Source organism: Sinohyriopsis cumingii, chromosome 3 (assembly GCF_028554795.1).
Source record: "Sinohyriopsis cumingii isolate HCF-2022 chromosome 3, ASM2855479v2, whole genome shotgun sequence".
NCBI lineage: Eukaryota > Metazoa > Mollusca > Bivalvia > Unionida > Unionidae > Sinohyriopsis > Sinohyriopsis cumingii.
Genome location: NC_142963.1, coordinates 102,446,598 through 102,462,909, shown reverse-complemented (window position 1 = coordinate 102,462,909; position 16,312 = coordinate 102,446,598). Strand labels below are relative to the sequence as shown.

Genomic DNA, 16,312 nt, shown 5'->3' with positions numbered 1-16,312 from the left:
AACGTGGTTTTCTTGCTCAATAAATTTGTCAGGGGTTCAGCAATTATGGAAAAATTGGAACAAACTTGTCCGATAGTATCCAGCCATACAAAAATATCGCATCAGTTGCTTTTTACTGATTGACACAGAGAATTGAGAGATAGTCTTGACCTTCGCATATATAGGTTTAACTTGTCCAAGTCCCATGATATGTCCTAGAAATGTTACACAAGCGCGACAATACTCACTTTTGCATAAATTAATTGTCAAACTCGCATCAGTGAGTCTGCCAAAGAATTTCCGAATTGTCACGAAATGTTCTTTCCAGATTTCGTTGTAGATGATGCCATTATTGATCACAACTATTTAGACCAGAGGTAATCATGTTCATTGAACTTTGAAAAGTACTTGGCGAACCATTAGTCCCAAACGGCATCACTTTTATAATGATAACGTCCATCTGGAGTTACGAATACCGAAATTTCATTTGCCCTTTCCGTCAGAGGAATTTGCCAAATCCTTTCAGAAGGTCGAATTCGGTTACATACTTTGCATTTCAAATTTTATCAATGCAGTCATAGATTCTTGGTAATGGAAATGAATCTGTTTTAGTCACACTGTTCACCTTTCTATAATCAGTGCAAATGCGGAAAGTATTATTTGGTTTCGGAACAAGTATACATAGTGAACTCCTGTCACTTTTACACAAAACTATGAAATCATTTTCCAGCAAAAACTGAATTTCTGTCTTGATCCAATTCATCATCAGGGAATAAAACTGGCTCTGGGAGCATTTAAAACATCCCCGTGTGAAAGCCTACTAGCTGAAGCGAACGAGCCACCGTTATCGCATCATAGCAAAATGCTTTCCGCACAGTATGCTCTCAAATTAAAATCAAACCCTCTGAATCCTGCTTTTTGGGCTGTGTTTCAACCCAAATACAAACCCTTATACGAAAATAAACCAAACGCCATACCTTCCTTTGGCATTAGAATCTCATCCAGCCTTGACAGTACAAAAATAGATCTTTCTAAAATTCAGAAAATGTCCATCTCCAACACACCACTCTGGCTACTTAAACAACCAAAAGTAATTTTTACGCTACACGATGGAAAAAAATCCGAGACAAGTCCTTCTGTCTTCCACAACTCTTACCATGAACTCCTCGCCGAATTTAAAAACTACACAAGAATTTACACGGATGGATCAAAGGACGAGGAAAAGGCTGCTGCAGCCTTCCTTTGTGGAAATAACACAACGCAAGTTCGCTTAACAAATGGAACATCAATTTTTTCAGCCGAAATCAGAGCAATAGATCCAAACAAGGCTTGTCAGTTACAAGTAGATTAACCACAACTTATCTCCAGCCAGGTCGTTGCCTAGTATTTAATGAACGCCCTCAACGGGTAAAAGCATACACTGTGCTGCAACTAAGTCTGATGAAAAGTTTACACAATGGAGAGGAACATTAACAAAGCCGCACTCTATTCCCTGAATAAGAACACTCTCATTAGAAGGAAACATCTCAGAAAATAGCACAGTATCTGATAATAAAAGTACAGAGAAGCTCCCACTTTGATTGCTAAAACGAAAATCATATACTATAGCAATAGACAAGCCATGGCAATGATACTTTACTTTCAATGTAAAAAACTTAAATATTTTGTTTTGGTCGTTTCAATCCTTAATTCCTTTTAGAATATATCTCAGTTATGAAAGTAGAGCCAAGGCTAGCACAAGGGTATATTTGCATTTTTAGGAAATACATCAAGAACAGGAGCTGATATCGAGATAACCAGTGCTAAAATTGGTATCATCGCAGGGACTGTAGGAGGGGTTACAGCTCTCCTTCTGGTCGTGACCACTGTGATTGTCATCGTATGGCGGAAAAGAAGGTGAATGTGTTCGATTATAATAATAAAATAAAACCTATGCTATATGAACATAACGTTTGCAATATCAAGACGTGATAAACATGAATGTTTGTTCTAACGTAAAAAAAAATATATCACCCTGCAAAACGTAAAGGTCCTCAAAGTAGCACAGTGCTAAAATGTATTTAATCTCATGAAAGTAACTTTACTTTCATTGTGAACGGTTAAATGTTAGACACCGACCAAACTACAAAATGATATTAGCCATATAAATAACATTTTTACTTGGTAACGTGTTATAACAATATTGGGAAGAGCATACATTTTTAAAAAGCATGGGAATGTTCGAGTGAATCAGAGAAATTTGGCATTTGTTTCAGCTAGAAGTCAGGAAAATTCTGACTGAAGTTAGATAATTTTAGTTGCTTTCAAATATATATATATATATATATATATATATATATATATATATATATATATATATATATATATATATATATATATATATATATATATATATATATATATATATATATATATATATATATGTGTGTGTGTGTGTGTGTGTAAAACTGCAGGTTATGTAAAGTTGTAACTTTAGTTCGAAATATGCTTTTCATAAGCCCACACGGGTTGATATAGGATGACGATAATTTGGTGTTGTTGCTTTAAATGCAAATATGCGACGAGCTAATTACAAAATGACTAATTACAATTCTATGCACATGCTATATTAGTAATAATTTAACTATACCTGATTTTATGAGCAGTAACATACATATTATAATACGTTGAATATTTATGGGTGATACATTTTGCACTCATTGAATGTATTTATTTTTCTACATCTGAAGTAGCACAAATAGCTGCAAAGTTTGATTGCTTTTTTCAGTCATGGTTTGCTCATGAGATTAAGTACACTAAGCAGACTGTGGTGTGATCTTGTGTGTAATATATCTATGGTCCAAAATATAAAAACTGTCTTTCCATAATCATAATATAACTAAATTCCTTAATACGTTTGAGTACGTTAGAATATATTTCTACATTTCTACGTATAATCTATTGATTCATTTGTAAAGATTTCCACATATTTAATCTTTAAAAGACATTAAACTATTCGGCCAATATATCAACACAGGCTCGTAGTTTAGAAGTAAGTAAGATTTAAAATGGTACGTCAAGGCTTTCAAAAAAGGAGTTACAAAAGTACGATACTATTGATGCTCTGAATATGAATATTGGATGGTTTGAGCTCAACCTAAAATGCAAAATTGCATTAATAGGGCTGACATATAATTGACATGCACACGTTGGAACAAGAATATGTGAATTTCGTTTGTGTGACAATGTCCAAGGTTAGACTATATTTTTTAAGTAGAAAAGGTGAAGATTAAAATTGGATGTCTTCCTCATCACGATTAGTCAATCGCCAGTGTACGCCTTTTCATTATTTTTCTCTGTTATCTAAAATGGAAAATTAAACTCATTGTCTATATAAAATAGTCAAGAAATGTTTGTGTTCATAAGTTCTATAATGACAGTCTAAGCGTTGCTACAGTTACAGTGGCAGTGCCTAAAAGAAAATAATCATGGCCTAATCGCAAATTCAAGGACCTAACTAACTTCATGTTTCCTATTTATACTGTAGCCCTACCCTAGAGTGAAGAACTCAGCTGAGTGAAGCAATATTCAATCAAGTTTTGTTTGTATTCATCCAAAGTATCGTTTAAATTGTCAACAACGCAACCTTATAACCAGTAATTTGCAACGTCGGTGCATTTGTAAGAAAGAAATCTTGACTCAATCGTTTATAACATCACATAATCAGCATTGCATTCTTCAAATATGCACCTCAGTGACTTATATATTGTCTAGTTTCATTTACATTCATCAAATAGTTAGTTATGAATGCATCTATGGTGCTTAGCTATCAAAACAATTGTACAGACCATGGATTTCCCATTGATGATCTTTAAATTATTACTATATCAATTAACGTCCTTATATTTTCCTGTATTTGTCCATAGTTTCATGGAACACAGTTATTTCATTCAGCTATAAGGCCAGATGAACAAAGACCATCTTACTTATATTAGAAACTAACTTGTGCATAAACAAAAAGCAAAGGTTAAAATGTTATTTCTGGATATGTTTGCACTTGCATTAAATGACTTGATGATGAACTAAATAAACATTGCATTTCCTGTTGGGCTTTCATACTACTTTGTACTTTATGCAAATAATATTTGTCATTGGTTTGGTTAGCTAATCGCCTGGTGAAATGAGGGAAATAAGAGTAATTATTTTCCCGATGACTTCAATAACATGCAATAATAACGGATTTGATACATTTTTGTGGAGATATTTAACATGTCAATTTCCTGCTCCAAAACATTTCCATCAAGAGCAAAGATAATCATGTGAATGTTACATTGGACTCGCACTAAATTCAATTAATATTAATTGTATCATCTAGGTCTCAAGACGCTTTAGTTTTCTTATATTCATTTTTGATAGTATTTAGCAATTAATATGTAGAATTATAAGACAAGTTTCACAAGTAAAACTGTAACTTAACGTACATTTTTGAAATAGACAGAAGAATAAGCAAAAGATTATGTAGTTTTCATGTTATTTCTTTGCCGTATGAAATTATCTGCTTCATCTCATGAACAACTTACTTAAGGGTTATACACTACTCAGTGTTTAGGAACTTACCTCAGTTTTAATAACTTTTATTCAAAGCAGATACAAAGATTTTTTTAAAAAACAACATATGTTCATGTTGCCATTTGTCGTATAATAATTCTAAAACAATATCTTGTAAACATCAGCATCACTTTAGCTCTTTACGTATTATAGACACAAATGCGGTGTTTAAAAAGAATTGCAAGAAGGATTATGGAAGCAAGAATTAACAAAGTGCTGCTAAGTCTATAAAGTAACAAATGTTTATACTGGAGTATTGATGCATCAGCAACCATTCATTGATTTAGCTACACTTTTCAACAAAGTCAAAACTTATTACGTTTTATTTATACATAAAATACGTTACATGTAAATAGGTTTAGAAATAATAAACAATCAATTTTCTTATTATAGTTGCACTTAACCTAACATCATGCTACTATTTAGGGGTTAAACGCCATCTCTCAGAGCACCATGACATATAGCTGTATTTGCAGATAATTTTGGAGTGCAATTAAATTGCAGACAAGTTTCAATTTTATGTATTTAATTTTTTCTAAATCAGCTTTTACTCGCAAAATCAGGAATATTAATTTAATTAATGTATATTTACTCTATTTTCTTGTGTTTTTTACTTCTTTGTTTGAATATATTTTGTTCTAGTCGTTTGAGCTCATCTGTTTTTGAAATGGGTGTTTAGCTACTCTTGAGAGGTTTACCGTTTGTTGCATTGGCTTGCAGTGTTATTTGTTAAACAAAAATATATTTCGAATCAGGTATCGTATACTATATGTCAAGATCCATTGTATAAACGGATCACCATGATACATTATATAATTACAGGAAGGCAGCTGACAATGCATATGAAGATATCCAAAGAAGGGGCCATTCGGAGGAAGAACAGCAATATTCCACAATACAAGGTACACAGACTCTTTTTAGAGATTTCTAATCAATACAAGACCTCATTACTGGTAAAAATAAAAACAATTGCACATAATGGTAATGACGTTAAGCGTACAGAAGGATTAAAGGTATTGGTAGAGGTTGGTGTCTTCAATAAAAAATTCCTGATAATTAGCCAACAACTTTTTCTGGATTATGGTGGCTATGTAGTATTTATATAATCGTATGGTGGAGGACAAGAGTGTTACTTGGATCATATATAATTTGTATTTATTGTCATAGTGACTGGAAAAGAGATTTGCTACTAGATAGTGGAATATATTCATTTATAGTTATGAAAATAGTTCTGTGCATATGCTGTACGTGTTTTTAGTTTTCATTAAATACATGCAACCTTTTATTTGTATTGTTGAAATGCATTTAACTTTCATTAATTTAATTAATTTCATTAAGTGTTGAAATGCATTTAACTGTAATTAATTAGTATGTCTTGTGGTAAGCTAGGCCCTATACTTGAGCAACTGTAACTATTTCCACTGTCGCTCCTCCTTTTCCTACCACTCCTTTGACTATTAATGTAGGTTCTTAATCAACGTGGCGCAACATTTTCAAACATCCGCGTTTGTGACTACTCGAATGTTTAGCATTATTATGACTATATAGCCTATATATTGCATAAATGTTAATCTATAATCATTTTTTTTATAATCAAATCATGGTGTGGTTTCTTATGGAGCGTCTTTTAATACGGCATTTCTCGAAAGTAATCAATATATAAAATCAGGACTGAAAAATCGATACATTTTTCGAATATCTCCAATTTCTAAACCAATATTATTACAGGATATGCAATCAATCCTAAATCAGTCACTTTTGTCTATAACATGTTTTTACATTGGTGAAGTAATGCATGGCACTTGGGTGGTCGAAATGAGATTTGGATGTCAGTGTTAATGACTTCATTGCCGCCGTCTTGGACGTATAATACTCTGTAATAAAATGACACTCTAGGGTCAATATATTATTTCAAGAATTATCATTGTGACACTGATTAAATGAGAATATAAACAATAAATACTGTTAAAAATGCCTAGCGGTTTAGCACCAATATGGCACTCCGGAGACAAGGTCTTGGTAATTATAAAAAGAAAACAAAAAATCATATAAACAACTTATGACTAATACTAAATCCCCCTGTTACTCTTATCAGTTTTCCATTATCCCATAATAAATAAAAACGAAATCCCCTACCATCCACATTAGAATAGCAGAGTAGTTAAATAAGAAAAAAGAGTAGTGCTACACACACACACTGACACACACGCACATAATTGCACACAAACATTATTATACACTATCACACACATTTATAGTTTTGCTTTTTCTTACACACACAAACACACACGCACACAATATAGGAATGCTTTCAAACATACACAAGCATAAAACACACAATATACTGAACATAATTGAGCATTTGAGTAGTATATCTGTATATGAGAACATACAACACAGCTTGGATGGTCTTCGGATATTTCTCCTCATCACAGATCCCCAGATCAATACACTCTTGAGGTAACTTTGTCTTGTAATGTATACTCTTCACTTCCACATAACTATGCTTGTGATGTAAGTCATATTTCATGATGACTTCACATGCTTAAAGTAGTTTGGATTGAAGAGCATGCTGAAAATAATGGCTATTACGTAGCCCAGGATCTGATAGACATAATATATATCTTCACTTTTATTTAGTGCGGATGAGTAGTCAGAAATCCTGCTGGATGTATATTATCGAATGTCTGTAAATCTCTGACGAGAAGTGTTAAATGTGACTTTGCAATCATCACAGGTTGAAACTGAATACTTGCATTCTATAGCTCTAAATATAATGGATAGAGACGTAATCGTAGTAAAATCAGATCTGAGTCATCCACCATTATGAAAAGATACAATTTCCATGGAGACACCAGAAGCCAAGCGAAGACGACCTTTTGTGTCACCCATCACTCTCCAATTCAATCTTGCAGACGTTCACGCTAGAAGATTTGAAGAGGACCTTAGTGAACCTAAAACATCTTCATCCTCAGCCTTCCCTCAAAGATCTAGAAAGAACGTCGTTCAGTATCCTTTAAAGATTATTTTCACATTCGAGCTACTCAGTAATGGAATTTCGGCAACCTTAAAACCAACATCCTACACTTACACTGTCAACTTTAAAGAGTTCAAGTCTCATGTCCAGGCAGAGAAGCCAACTGTCAAAATTACTGGATTACAGGATTCTATATTAAAGGAACTAAACTGATAATGCAAACGATTGTGATACTCTGTGCCTGTCCTTCGGTCACGGCAGTTTCAAATCTTATGTTAGTACATAAATGAAATTAACATATTCCAAACTCTTTAACAAAATTCGGCACGTTTAACAAATGGATGGTGAGTTTGATATGACCGATGGAAATGTCACCATTCATGTGATGCACGTTTCGCGTCCAAGAAGTAGAGGACGACGCAACGTTTTATCAGAGGGCCAACTTACCAGTAGCAAACAGCTTCCAGCTTAACAACGATCAAGATCAGACTGTATTTAAGCAGTATAATTGTGGTAGCTGAAACATGTCCATAGTGAAACGATAGGCCAGAATAGAAACGATTTTTACAGAGCATTATATAAAAGCTGCAATCATACTGAAGCGAACAGTAAATTGAATAAGTGCGGAGTTCCTGAAATGCAAACTCTTTATAACGTGTTCGCTCCTCGTTAAGCACTGAAAGAGTACCATGAAGTCGTTTGAGGAGATTTCCTGTTTTGAGTCACACTTTCGTTAAAAGTTGGTTAAGTCATTGAGATGGATCATCTGTGTTATATTCAAAGAAATCCCAACGAACCAGAAGATTTGTTCGATGACCAGATTAATTTCATCAAACGAGACTATAGCGCTGACTATTTAACCTTGATTGTTTTCAAGATACTGTATTTTCTATTATAGCCTTGTGAGACTCGTGTCACTATTGTATTCTCTAATCTTTATTTCATCATGACAGAAACGTAGAATGATTTCAGTTGGATGTAAAAGGATGTTTCATGACTCCTATACTCTTTGTGATTTTGCTAATGTCTCATATACCAAAGGGGTGGTACATCATCACGTCGACTTTCATCAATATTTTACAGTCCTTACTTATAATTTCTTGGGATGTGTCTTACAATTTCATTTGAAATACTGTTAAGAAAGAGGAACCAAAATTTTTGCTAGTGACCATGAAAGGAGCTGAAATCGTTTACATGAAAATGGGAAAGATACAGTGGAAATATTCTAGTAGTTATTTGACTATGCCTTAGAGTAAAATGCATAAACCGTTGGATTGACTGAAACGAAGCAAGGCTAGTCTCCACATCTTTTCAATACTGAAGCAAACAACATTTTATGTTTCGGCATTTGTCTGAAGCGTATTATTACGACCACGTCTGTATGCGAACAAAATAACACAGCTTTCTACACCTGTAACTAATATCTCTCTTCAGAACCTTTGGATTTCAATAATAATGGATCATATTCCGTTGATGGTTGGGATTTAGAAAACCCTCATATAGTTTACGAATTGTATGGTGTTTATTTCAGTGTATGGGGGAACACTAGTGCTGTTGCAAAATAGATTCTGAATTTCGACCTCTCGTTAATCATAAAAAACTACGATGGATAAATAAAGTGAACGTTTGAATCTACGCGACTCGTTTGCAGGACCAATCTATGCTGCGTGCTTGTTACTACATTGTCGACGAATCTGAACACTAAATGACATATATTAATATATGCTTGTGGTATTCTTGAGTAAACAAATATATTTACTTTTATACCTGTCATTCTAAAATTATGATAGCACACATAGACATGGATCATGTTCTTCAAAACTAAGGTTTTGTCAAATGGTCATTTCTTCTCCCGACAAACTTGTACCTCCATTTTGGCCATTCATTGCCAAGAAAACTAATGTTTCCCCCTAAAACGTGTGATATACAACAATCAAGTCGCCATAATGATCAAGAACGTACCCTAACAAGAACGTCGGATAGAGACAAATTGTTTCATTTTCTCAGCGGTGGACAAGATTGTTAAAAGCATACGAAATTCGGCAAAGAACAATACCAACCAATAAACCATTCCAGAACAGGATTTATTTAGTCTACGTTAAAGAGGTTCTGAAATTGAACCGAAATATCAGAAGCTATCCTCCCTGCTGTTACAATCCACAAGAGAAAGATAAATTCAAACCATGGTACCTATCACTTTGAAAGCATCACACTGGAACGCGTAGAACAAAACGAAGAAAGAACATGGTTTGCTACATTAGTACTGAACTGTTTGTGGGTAAACCTAGTTAATCGTCCGATATTGCAAACGACCGTATAACTTGATGGATCCAGGGCAAGCATTTATCTCATCAACAATAAAGGAAAACTTTATTAAACTCGTTGTTTTGATCTCGTTGAATAGCGACCAATTATCGTAACGTCTTAAACTGTTTTACTTGAAATCTTTTGAAGAGAATGTTAACCTGTACTGGGAGATTTCTATGAATGTCAATAAAGACGCATAAATGCAAAACGCGGCGACATCATACACCGCCTAGGGGATAGATGAGAAAGAGAAATGAAATTTCGAAGAGTTTTGAATCCCACTGGTTAAAACACTCGAGCTGATAAGTACTTCAAGAATTCAGTGATTCAAAACAGTTTAATGTCAACAACCTTGGCAGCAGAAGAGGAAAAGTAAGAATCGGAGAAATATTCCAACAAAAATCGATTATCCCAATTGCTCGTCGGACACAATAGCATCGTTGTCCACATAATGACGCACGATGAGAATAACATCGGAAGCTGGTTAACTCACTGAGCAATAACAAAATTGATAAAAAAAATATCCTTCATTTACTAAAATCCATTTCAGACGGTTAGCTACGGGTCGAATAAAAAATTGTATCTTGCATCTAGAAGCAAATTTTAAAGTCTACTTATGTAAAATATACGACAATGGCTACAATATCAATCAACGTACACGTCACACAAACCAACAGGACATAACGTTCAAAGGAATGAAGCTTAAAGTAGCCGAAATCTATCGTCAATGCAAAGCCGATCTAGAAGACACCTGTCGTTTAACTTCGTATATATGATTTGCGTCTTTCTTTGGTTTTCACAATCGGCTTAAGTAAAATCTTTGACTTTTAAATTCCCGTGTGAACTTTACAAGCTGCCTTAAAAGAATGTGGTTGAAACTAACTCCAATGGCAAGCAGACAAGGGCACTGAAATTCTTATCCATTTTTTTCAGAAAGGAAAGAGAAAATCAAGATTCAGTTTTTCACCAATTAAATCCTAAAACTAAAGCCAGTATCGTGGAAGTTTTTTAAAGGTCCTTGAAAGAAAGTATGCGCAAATATTATACTCACGACAATGCTCTCAAATACATTGATGTGTTACCACGTCGATTTAAGCTTACAATCTTACCATCGACGCTTATGATGTGCTCCAGACACGTGATGCCTGTAATGAATTGAGAGTTTTTATTCGATTGTTGAAACGTCAAAGACCAGACGAAAATGTTTTAAACTCTGAAGATTGGTTTCTGATTGGAAACTAACAATAAGAACCTTTATATATTTTTTCACAACTGTACAAAAGAATTGTTTCATGTCAGAACAGAAGAACACGGACGAAACCCACCTACTTATCATTTGGAAGATACGAGCGGAAAACATTTTACCTGCCCTAGTTACAACAAGTGACCAAGAAAGACGTGTACGATCCTGAAAGCGTTTTCTATAAACGAAATACCTAAAATGTGAAAATATAGTATTTAGAGGTCAAAGTCTGCTGGAAAGGATATCCAGCAGCCTTTGATTTTGGATTTCAGTTTCAAAAGTCATCGACGATAAAATTACGATAAAATGAAGAAGTCACAACATTTCATCCCTCTTAAACATTAAATTGTCTTTATCTGCCTGATTTTTATAGCGTGTTTTTATAATTGGAACAGCAATCGGACACATTGGAGCTTACGACAACAAGATAAACAACTGTATATTTTTACTCAGCAGTTTTAACGGTTATCTTCTTCCCAATGCTTCGTTAAAATATACCGACAGTAGCATCTTTGCCAATCACATCAATATTCTTGAACCAGTGAAAAATCTTTCTCTTTTGATATAGATAACTCTTCCGAGACAAGATTTCGCAGCAATAAATTATTTTGTATCACGGCCAAATTACCTCAGGCTGCACAAGTAGACCACATAACCCATAGGATCAAACCAAATGTGGAAGTCTTACAAATGAGAAACGACATCAGTCAAACTACCACAAGAATAATATTCAAGTATCGTCTACAAAAGTGAAAGTGAAAACCGTCACTGAACTCCATTCCAAGATCAAAGGTAATGTCTTCCAATGTCAACTGGCCAAATTTCCCATAATTAGCATCGTCAACAATTCAGCTCTCAACGGAACTATTGGTCAAAATACTTTTCAGTTCTAACACTTCAACATGGTCCAAGAGAGACTTCAACAGAGGGGATCAGACTTTGTTTAACAAACATTTTGATCCTAATCTTACCCAGAAAATAACTTGAGATCTTGCTTGACTCTGATTTGAATTTAGAAGACAATTATGAACCAATGGTCTCAATGCCATTTCGTAAGACTATTGCAGGAGAATATTATTTGGGGGATTTAAATTTGCTCTACACCATCGACGATGAGCAATTTCACCCTATAAAATGAAGGCAACTTCGTGTGGAACTTCAGTTTGCACTGGCTTTCGAGATCATAGTGAACATGACCCGGTACGCAAAACTTGACAATACCCTGAAAATCGACAGTCTGTGAGAAATGATCATAGACTAATACAATAAAGCATGAAACACGTGGACATAGGCGAGAATGTTTGTTTTTTCCATACAGAACACACGCTACATCAGTCACCGGCACCAGTTGGAGATGAAAAAGGAAAGGCAAACACAACACAGTTATACTGTTAGGATGATCTGAACAAGAAAAACAGTCTTCTGGTTTGCTCGCCGTCTAACTGGTATCAGAAAACAGTGTTATGACTGTCAAATCCATTATCCTAACCAAGTGCAATACCATCAATATTCGATGATAAGCCAAGAAGAAACGTTTAAAGAGTACGTGGAAGAATCGCGCATACTCGTGGCAAAAGAAACATTCTTGCAAGATTTGCGTAAACTGCAGTAAACATTCCTTACCTATATTGCCCTCTCGGAGACAAAATGGTTCTACGTTATGTTGCAACAACGTACCGAAACTGCAAGTTCATAGACCGAATTAACAGAAATTTTAAAGAACATGTCAAGTGTGAAATCATTACATATCGACGCCTGTGAGAAACTTGAGGAATACCTGGAAACTTCATATCCTTCTGACACACAATTCATACACAACTTCCTAAAAATTCAGTAGTGTGTGCTAAAGATGAACTGTCTGATCTTATACCTAAAGACATTTGAGATTATGTCATCAAAACGGACGACGGTCATCACCTAGGAACCCACTGAGTATTCAAGTAATTTTATAACGAATACATCGTGGAATATTTTGATTCCTATGAATTATCTCCTTTCGAGGATGATATGATAGACTCAACTAAAATAAAGAACGTTTCCACTGTATTCAATAGTGTGAGATTAAAAGGATCAGATTCGACGGTGTGTGGACACTATTGTGTGTATTTTCATGATCACAGTAATCTTTGATTCAGATTAGAACATGTGCATCCTTGCGGTAGAGATGGGTATAGAAGATGATGTCGTACAAAAGTAGCACGGTCCGGGAGGTGTGGAGACTAAGATGAGCGTAACCAATATCAATGGCTCTTTTAACGACTGTCCAATTCTCTCAGAAATAGAGTACAAGATTCAAGCATGGCCGAAACAATTAGTACTTTACGTTTGTGTATGACTTTTACAACCCTTAAAATTATGTGTGTAGTGTGTAATCATCCGCAACCTTGTTTGTCTGTGTTTATGTATGTGTAGTGTGTAAGCAGTTCTATCGTGTGTGTGTGTGTGTGTGTGTGTGTGGGTGTTTACCATTCCATTTTCGCTCGAGTGTCATAGTCATTTTCACACGATGGTTATTTTTAACATTACCATTCTCATTTAACATTCTCATTCATTCTTATTTAATCAGTGTCCCAATGATAATCGTGTGGGCTAATATCTTGACCCCAGACTGTTATACATCCATAATGGCGACAGTAATGTAAATGCCCATTGATCCCCAAAGTGTCTTCTTTTTTTACATATTGCTACTATTATTGTCTGTACTAAACATGCAAATTTGTCCGCATTAACAGGTATTGTTTATGTTGTAAGTGTACTCTCCTTGTTACCTAAGCGTGCAGAACGCTGACTGGTCAGTATCTTTGTCAAGCTAGCTTGCCGAAGAATCGGCTTGTAAGCTTTTATTTTATAGGCCAACTGAGAGCACTGACAATATCTCTACTACATTCAAAGAACTGAAATATCACACTAGGGTATGTCTTGTAGCAAACAATGTCTTGATTGAAGATCAACTACGGATTCATGCACAGGTGAGTAATGAATAAATGGACAAATAAACAAATATTTGCTAATTTTAAATGAAGAAAAGAGTATAAAAAGTGGGATTACAAAGTGTTTTCAACGTTCATCTCTAGTAACAGATTGTTTTGTTTAAATAAAATTGTCTTTCTTTTCAGGGAATCAACCAATGGGACAAGACAATGTGTAGTAAATGTTGCAGAAAGAAGAGCGGTACCATTAAAATATAGATAGGTGCATATAATATTTCATGGTCTAGTCTCGTGTCGTGTTAATATGTATTTATGTACAATTTTACAGTAACTGGAATCAATGAGTTAGACAAAGAAATGTTTTATGTTCCAAATGTGCACTATTAGGGTCGAATATGTGTGCATAAGTATTTCAATGGAAGTACGAGAACAGTCATAATAATACATCATATATCCCGACTACAATCGATTGTGATCTTTTTACAAAATTGAAATGTATAATAATGAAAGCTGAAATGCACGTGTGAAATTCGAGTAGATTCGGCGTTTTACCTTAAGGTATAGTGAAAATCTGGTAGTAGAACATACTTATCTAAGGCTCATTTCAGGAAACGTATATTACACTTCAATTGAACCTTTCCTATACTACATTGATATACTATAATTTCGTTGCATAATGAACTGAAACAATTTATATAGCTATGTAAACACAATACTGTCGCAAAACATTTCAATACGTATTGCAATCAAATAAAATGTGTACATCAACGCAGTTTTTCTTATTTTCTCTGTTTGAGATCTCTAAAATATCAGTACAGTAAGAAATTTTGGAGTAATGAGGATAGACGAAAGTTTGGTTCATTATTTCGGTATTTTAGTTATAAAAAACTTAGACTTTAGAGAAACAAAATTTCACCTACGAATAGTTACGATACTTATACAAAAGGTTTGCATGCTTCAGAAAAGTAAGCATCCAGTTTTACAATTTTTCTTCAATTTTGTTGCACATTTACGTGCAATTAGTATTCCACACATATAGGAGTGTAATATGTGATGTCATATAATGTTCTGTTTATTTTTTTTCTGGTCACTACGAACAGTGTATGAGAGTTTGATTTCCTATAAAGAGAAGATACGGCAGCAGTCGATAGACTTTAGTTCCTTTGCTTATCTTATTATGTTAGTCAGCTCACTGTGCAGCTATCATTTATTTACTGCAACAAACAATTTGTGCATCAATTGACATCATACAACTAAATATATTTTGTGTAAATATATCGTAACCACAGACAGCTTATAGAAAGTAACAAGATGGAAAACGTCCATACATGTTTATTTATTGATGGGATTTAAATACGCTAATGGCAAATATATTCAGAAATGTGTGTGACAGAATCGTTTTCCTCTATTAAGTGGGAATAAATTAAAAGCTGACATTTCCAAATCAACGCTTCCCTCTCTCTATCTCTCTGTGGTAGCATTGTCTGTCTGTAGCTGCTATATGTATGTATGTGTGTATGTATGTATGTGTGCGTGTGTGTGTGTGTGAAGCCGCGAAACGGGTGAGTACAGCCCAACACACCTCGAAACCAGGACGTCCCCGTTTTGTAATAGTGGATAAAATGGACTGCCATGACCTTAACGAGTGATAAAAACCTTGAAATAGGCGTATCTGAGCACGTCCTCGTTTGGTCGGTATTTTATGTTACATCATGCTGTACACAACGATACATAGGTCCTGCTCAACCTACAACCCTGTGTGTATCAGTCAGAAAACCGCACCCCCGTTTACGCGATAAAAATTCACACTGCTTCGCTCTCGGCCGCGCACTTTGCATCGAATTACTTACCGAAGATGGTAGATGATCTAACAGGATTGAAATCAGGTATGTAAACATAGACATATATTTATTATATATTTCTTTTTTAACACAGAGAGCAATATAGATGTATGTGTTTATTAGTGGGTAGTCTAAAGTTCATGACATTGACCAAATTAGATCGGGGACACGAAAACTGAAGAAAAGATTACATGCAGGTATTTTGCGTGGTTTGTACGATGGGCAAGAGATTCTAGCTGTTTACCTGTGTTTGTATATTTTATATTTTATTTAACTGTGAGCCTACAGTGGCAAATATCAACATTTATTCCTTAGGATGTGGTTAGTTTGTTATAAATCTAGTTGGAAAGCAAAAAATTCATACTATAATTTGATTGATTTAAAAGTGTTATATAAAATATTTGTGTCGTCAAATTGTAAGCATGTGTGCATTGATTTTAATTTGCAT

The 16,312-nt window shown here is 34.6% G+C and overlaps 1 protein-coding gene across 1 annotated transcript in view; it reads left to right on the top strand.

Moving 5' to 3' along the window:
- LOC149803417 (uncharacterized) overlaps positions 1-14,753 on the top strand; it is a 36,340-nt gene extending 21,587 nt beyond the window's left edge. Inside the window, exons 3-5 of the mRNA XM_089951409.1 lie at positions 1,740-1,875; positions 5,389-5,468; positions 14,210-14,753. Coding sequence (XP_089807535.1) covers positions 1,740-1,875; positions 5,389-5,468; positions 14,210-14,241 — 248 coding nt within the window. The 3' untranslated portion in view covers positions 14,242-14,753. The remainder of the gene's footprint in view (positions 1-1,739; positions 1,876-5,388; positions 5,469-14,209) is intronic.
- Positions 14,754-16,312: the final 1,559 nt, after the last annotated feature.